The sequence below is a fragment of the Egretta garzetta genome, unplaced genomic scaffold (assembly GCF_000687185.1).
Source record: "Egretta garzetta isolate BGI_Z169 unplaced genomic scaffold, ASM68718v1 scaffold51, whole genome shotgun sequence".
Lineage (NCBI taxonomy): Eukaryota > Metazoa > Chordata > Aves > Pelecaniformes > Ardeidae > Egretta > Egretta garzetta.
Window position 1 is genome coordinate 4306906 of NW_009258549.1, and position 6116 is coordinate 4313021.

Consider the following 6116-nt stretch of genomic DNA (forward strand, 5'->3'; position numbering starts at 1 on the left):
CAGGAATTGGAAACATTCTCACTACTCAGTAACGGCACGTCAATCAATTTGTCAAACCAGGTAGAGTTTGCATCCTATGGTTCTTACTGTTCATGGATTGTGCTACTAGACTGCTTCTCAGCTTTATTTACATGCAATTTTATAGATGTCTTTTAGGATTTAAATGTATTAATTAGTGTTTTCTGCTTTTAAGGAATATTGCCAAGGAAATTAATTGCTTTGAAAATATTTCTAGTGACGACATTTTTTATGTCAGTAATTAAATCACTGAAGATGGCTATTTTTCTTAGTTATTGCGAATGTTTGCTTCCTCTTGCATTTTAAATAAATTCCAGTTTTCAAATTTTTACATAGTTAGGGCAACGCTGAGTAAAAATCAGAAGGTGCAACTGCTGAAGAAACACACAAAATCAAATTGTGCAATGTACTGAGCAAGGTACATGCACAGTTTATGTGTTATTTGTGTTGTCCTGTCACCTTGCAGATCCAGCCTGGGCAGGGCACTGTACAAATACTAAGCTGAAATATAAGAAATTGCTGATTTCCTTGTTCCACCACTGGCCAAAAAAAAACCCCAAACACTTGCTGGTTTTACAGGCTTTATTTCACACTGCTCCTTAAAGCAAACAAACTGTAAAACCATAAAAATTGACATTTTGTACAACAAGATGGGATACTAAAGAATTAGTTTACCTCCCACCGTTCAGTGACTTGCCTTCACATCTTTCTAGGACAGCCAGTCAGCTTTCTTTAATAGTTGTGCCTAGTTTTTCATTGGAAAATCTTTCCTTTTGCAAGAAATGAAAACAGTGCAAAAACTAGAAGTTGCAAACACTATTGCAGTAGGTGCAGTATCTCAAAAGTAATGCTTTACACTTGTGCCTTTTTAAGTTTGAGCTGAAGGCACACGTACTTACCTCAGTTTATGTTTTTGTAAAATATGGGCTCATTTTATTCCTTGCTCAGAGCTCCAAGTCAGCAGTTGTCCTGGCGGACACCTTCTCCTGTTTTGAGTTTGCTGTAAAAGTTTGTGGTTGTTAGATTGCAAAATATGTGAACTAAGAAAAAGAACGTTGTGTAAGATCAGGTTAATTGGATCTCACACTGCATGGGGCTGAGCGATTGATGTGTCCTGGGACTTGGGACACAGCGTTCTCATCTGCACGTGAGAAACCCTATTCTATGTACAGATTTGCTCACACGGTTGCATGTTATGCAGGGCTGGTATTCCTTTGCAGCAACAAGGTTTGTCACCTGCTGGAGGAAAAAAATAAATATTTGGATTAATGGCCTCTTAAAATTCTTTTACTGTTCTTGCACTGAAAGAGGCCATAAAGGAAAAGAAAGGGCCAGATGCATTTAGGAGTGGTAAAGGGTGTCATCTGTGAAGTGTGAATATCTTTTTAAAGGTGAATTTCTGGTGATATTTTTCTCTACCCTTTCCTACACCCTCTTTGCAGGCCACTTCCAACGGATTGGGTTCGATAGATGACATCGAAACAGGTAAAGACATTTCTCTTGTCTGATTTTTGTGGCTTCAGTAAGGTATCTGAGCAGGCTGGCAGGCCTGAGAGGTTCATTGCCTTCATTGCCTTGTGTCTCTTCTGCATGCTCCTGGCATTGGTAACTAGGAGGAGGAAAAGGTGGTGGGAAGCAGGAGTGTTTTTCCTGCAGAAAAGCTTTTTGTCCAGGCCCAGCGAGAGATGCATCTGGGAATTAAAACAGTCTGCTGAGGTACACAGCTCTCTCCAGTTGTGCTTTCATAAAGCTGGGCTTGGCAAAGCTTCTGAAACTCTGCTTCCAGCCAAAACAGTCCAGATAAAGTGAAGTTAAGGTTGTAGCTGCCTGTGCTCTGAGCGCATATGATTCTCTAAGACGTTGAAGTGGAGGAAATGAAAACAAAAGGAGGTGGGAGGGACCCAGGGAGAGCTGTGCTCAGGGTTAGGCACCCAGGAGGAGCAGAAGGAGGGCTACAGGGTTGCTTTTCTCATGCTGGGAAACAAGTGACCTTAACTCTGCCCCTGTAGAAAGGCTTGCTCTGTGCTTTGCCCTTTGTTGTGTGCTGGAGCATGGAACTCGTGTCTCTGAGCACATCAGTCTTTGTTCCTTTGAAAGGTAACTCTGTGTGTGAAGGTAAGTGTGAGGACTTAGCACTGCAAGTAGCAATTGCTCTTTTTACAGAAAGAAACTAATTTCATTATTAAGGTGTTTCGGTGTCTGTTTTGGAAAACATATTAGTTCTCTGTTGAATGCCAGTTCAATAACTGAATGTGACGTGCAATTGTGATACTCAGTTCTGTGAATTAAGGAGAGTTTTTCATATTATCTTGCTGTGCTAAAACGAACTGGACTCCTACCACAGGGTAAAGAGTGACTGCATCCAGTAAGCTCTTTATCTAATCAGGATTTGGTGTGAGAGCAGCATGCCACCTTTGCTGCTGTTCAGGCAGAGAGAACCTTCACTGTTTAGGAAATCTTTTCAAAAGCACTGAAATTGCATGTTATCCTGTTGCCCTGAGAGTGGTGTGCCACCAGGAGGGCTGTGTGTGCTGGGTACCCCAAGAGTTTCAAAGCTTTTATAGCAAGTTTTTGTTGTTGTTGGTTTTGTTTATTTTTAAGATGCAAACTCCTGAAGCTCCTTCCCCTGTGCTTTGCTGGAAGTCATCTGATAAACTTAGCCCTGCCCTGCACAGATCACTTTGGCCAGCTAATGCACTAGGGAGCCACTGCTGTTTTGGGAAGCGGAGCTAGAAACAGGGCTTTTAAAAGTACTGTACTTGCGCCCCTCTGGGACAGGGAGATGTATGGCCAGAGGCGCTACCAGCTCGGGAGCGTGGTATGAGAGACCATGGGAGTGGATGGACAAGATCCTCACTGAGCTTATAATAGTAATACATGGGGCTTAGTGTCATGGCAGTGGCAGAAATCAGAGGCGCATGTGTGTGCCTGTGATCTGCTCACCAAAGGCGGCTGTTTTATTTTTTTAAGATGGAGCAAACATGAGGTGAATGCAGGAGGTGTGTGAGCCTTCTGGAAGGAGAGTACATGAGATCTGGGTGGTGAGTGCGGTCAGCAGATGGGGTGTCCTGAGGAAAGCAGGGATGGGAAAGGAGGGATAGGGGGAGAGATTGGGCAGAGGGGAATGGGAGGAAGTGGTTGAAGGAATGACAGTGTTTGGGTGGTCAGGGAAAGGGGAGCAGACATCTCTCCTCTGCCCCTTGCAAGTAGTGGAACCTGTTAGTCCCTGCTCTTCTCCTCGCCCTTCACATGCACTGAGCTGTGGGGGATCCTGTATCATTCTCTGCCTTTTGGTTGTGCATTCAGCTTTTCAGGGGTTTGGGCCTCTTAGGGTCTGTGAGGGCCTCTTTCCTCTGCTTCCTAGTCTGAGTGGGAACCGGAGGGCCTCGTTCATTCCTCAGAGGAGGTTTGAACTTGTGGATCCTTTGGGGCTCTGTCACTGTGAACCCTTTTGCTCCCCTCTGCGTGTGTCCCCAGCCCTTCCAGCATGTCCTGAACTTCTTATTGGTCCCTGGAGGGATCTCGGCAGTACTCCAGATTTAAACATCTGAAAAACGGGAAGGCACAAGTCATCCCTTTGTACTGAGAGAAATCTGGCTGAGCTACCAGCGATGAGGCCAGCACTGATGGAAGCTGGATGGCTGGCTCCCGAGTGCAGCTGGGGGGGCCCGCACCAAAGGGAGATGAGCTGAAAGAAGTCATTGCAAAAGGGGGCATGAGGCTGGAGCCAAGCCCGATCTGAGGGACAGCTGCAGAACTAGGGACATTTACAGCCTTCCTTTGAGCCGCTGCCTGTGGGGAATGTGTTCAGCTGCAGCACTGAAAAACTGTCTTGGATCCCATTAGGTTCAACATGCGCTTTCCCTCGATCGCATGCGTGAGGTTGTGGAGAGGGACCCGTGTCTGTCCTTTGCCGCTTCCCCCTGCTTTCCCTGCCTTTTGTCATGGCTGGGCTTCTGGTGCCTTGCACAGTGACCTCGGCTGTCGTCCATCACAACAAATGCCTGAGGAAAGGTTGCAGGGGGTGGTGGTGTGCTCCTAGGGGGCTAGAGACAAGGGGGCCTGCATTTGTGTGTTGTCTCTGCTGTTGTTTTATTCAGGACTTGGAGGTTTGCAGGAATTGCTGATTTGCTGGGCTCTCTAAGAAGGGCACCAGCACAGTCCTCGGTCAGTGAATGGGCGGTGTAGAGGATAGCAACATGGCTCACTTGCCAAGTCCCAGTTTAAAAGGGTGGCAGAGTTCTTGTGGGGGCTGAGTGAGCAGAGCTTGTACAGACAGGATTCAGGATTTCTCGCTGGGTCAGGATTTGTATCTTGGAAGCTTGTCTAGTTTCTTTCCTGTTATTATGGTCTTTCTAATAAAAGCTATTGTCTCTCCTTCCAAACTTTGCTGTGCTTATAGCCTTAGACCATTGTAGCTATGGTGCAGCCACTGCTATGTGGATGGAAAAGGTAGCATCTTTGTCTTATTTCTTTTCTTTTATTCCAGGACATCTGCATAGGGGCAGAATTAAGGTAGTTTGGGTGCTTGGTTTGAGAACTGCAAATGTAATGCTGCATTTTCCAAATATCTAACATTTGAACTTTTTTTTTTTTAACCTTTAACTTTTTGGAGAATAAAATGCTCTTCTGTGAAGAATATGTGCTTGTAACCTTAACTTCACTTAACAGAGGTTTATATTGCATGATGGAAACGTCTTACTGTTTCAGTAATGTACTGGGAAGGCAAGGAAGCCTTAGAGAAAATCACTGCCTCTCTCCTGCCCCAACCCTGGCTCACACAAGTTTCCAAGGGGATATTTGCTGCTGAGGTGTTGAGAGGGAGTGTGTGCAGCAACCTCTCACCTGCAGACATCAGGAAACACTCAAGAGCAGGGAATTTACTTGGGTAAAGACAACTGAGTGAGTCTGATGGGGTTTCTTTGCACACATTGTTAGCACAACCTGGTCTGAGCACCCAATCTCTGACTCTCTTCCAGGCAGGACCTTATGGTTTTTATCTGCCATTTAGGGTGCATGAGGTTTTAGAGAGGGTGTGTGAGTAAGCAAGCTTTCAGCTGGGATATCAAAGCTCCAAGGAGTAGAGAAGGTAGTGATCTCTGCCAAATGCATTAGTGAGGAACGTTAAAGAAAACACCAGGTGGTAGGTTATAGAGAAATTGGATTACATGCCCCCGGCCTTTAGTCCTGGCCACAGTGAACTCAGTAACTGCTCAGCCACAGGTTTTGTGTTGTTCCTGGTTACTGTATATGCTTGCCAAATCCTGACAGTCAGTCTGGGCACTGGCCCTTAGAGCATATTTCAGCTATAAGTGAGCCATTGGAGGCTGGGAACAAAAATGAAAGGGCAAAAACTCTTCAGACCAGAGCCCCTCCTCCCAGAAAACTGGCATACTTGGTTTTTTGTGATTTGATGGAGTTGTACAATGTTAGTTTTGCCAGGCTGTGCTCTGCTTGCCTCATGCAAGAGGCTCTCCTGGGTGACTGGCTGTTTCTCCCTCGTCACAGACTGCTCTATGGACCTGCAGTGCCTCCCAGCTCCTGTGGCCACCTCCATCCCTGTGAGCGAGGGGCTGGCCCCTTTGCCCTCTGACTCAGATGCAAAGGGCTTGTCTACCTCGCTCCCTGCTGCCAGCTTGCTCCCGTCTCCAGACTGCGTGTCCCTGCCAGTGCCTGAGAGCGTGGAGGACTTCACAGATGGGGACATCATTGGGGAAGAACTGGACTCCCTCCTGGACTCCCTTGCCGAAGGGTCACCATACCCTCTAGTAAGAGTGGGTGCTGCATGGGTCCCCTGCTTCTTGTTCCAAATAGGTCCTTGGAGCATGTGGATAGGCATGCTGCTTGTCTCTCTCTTTCTGTCGCTCTTACCTACTAGCACTTCCTCTGGCAAAACTCATTCGTTCCTTCCTTTATTTCTGCAACTGGCTTGAGTATCTAAAGAGCCCACCTCCAAGCCTGATTTGCTGTGTGCAACTTCATGGAGCTGTCCCTCAAAAGGTACCCAAGATAGCCTTCCCCTGCCATCACCTTCCCCTGGCCTCTGGCGTCCATGGAGTTGAAGCAGGCCTGAGGGTAGAAATAAGTGTGCTGAAGCA

The 6116-nt window shown here is 46.5% G+C and overlaps 1 protein-coding gene across 10 annotated transcripts in view; it reads left to right on the top strand.

Annotated features, from left to right (window-relative positions):
- The window catches only part of ZC3H7B (zinc finger CCCH-type containing 7B), a 50562-nt gene that overhangs the window by 14977 nt on the left and 29469 nt on the right, over positions 1–6116 (top strand). For 8 of the 10 annotated variants that reach the window (XM_035903260.1, XM_035903261.1, XM_035903255.1 and 5 more), the window contains exons 7-9: positions 1–60; positions 1461–1503; positions 5527–5786. In XM_035903260.1, coding sequence (XP_035759153.1) covers positions 1–60; positions 1461–1503; positions 5527–5786 — 363 coding nt within the window. The remainder of the gene's footprint in view (positions 61–1460; positions 1504–5526; positions 5787–6116) is intronic. The other 2 variants (XM_035903256.1, XM_035903265.1) reach the window with 1 other exon arrangement.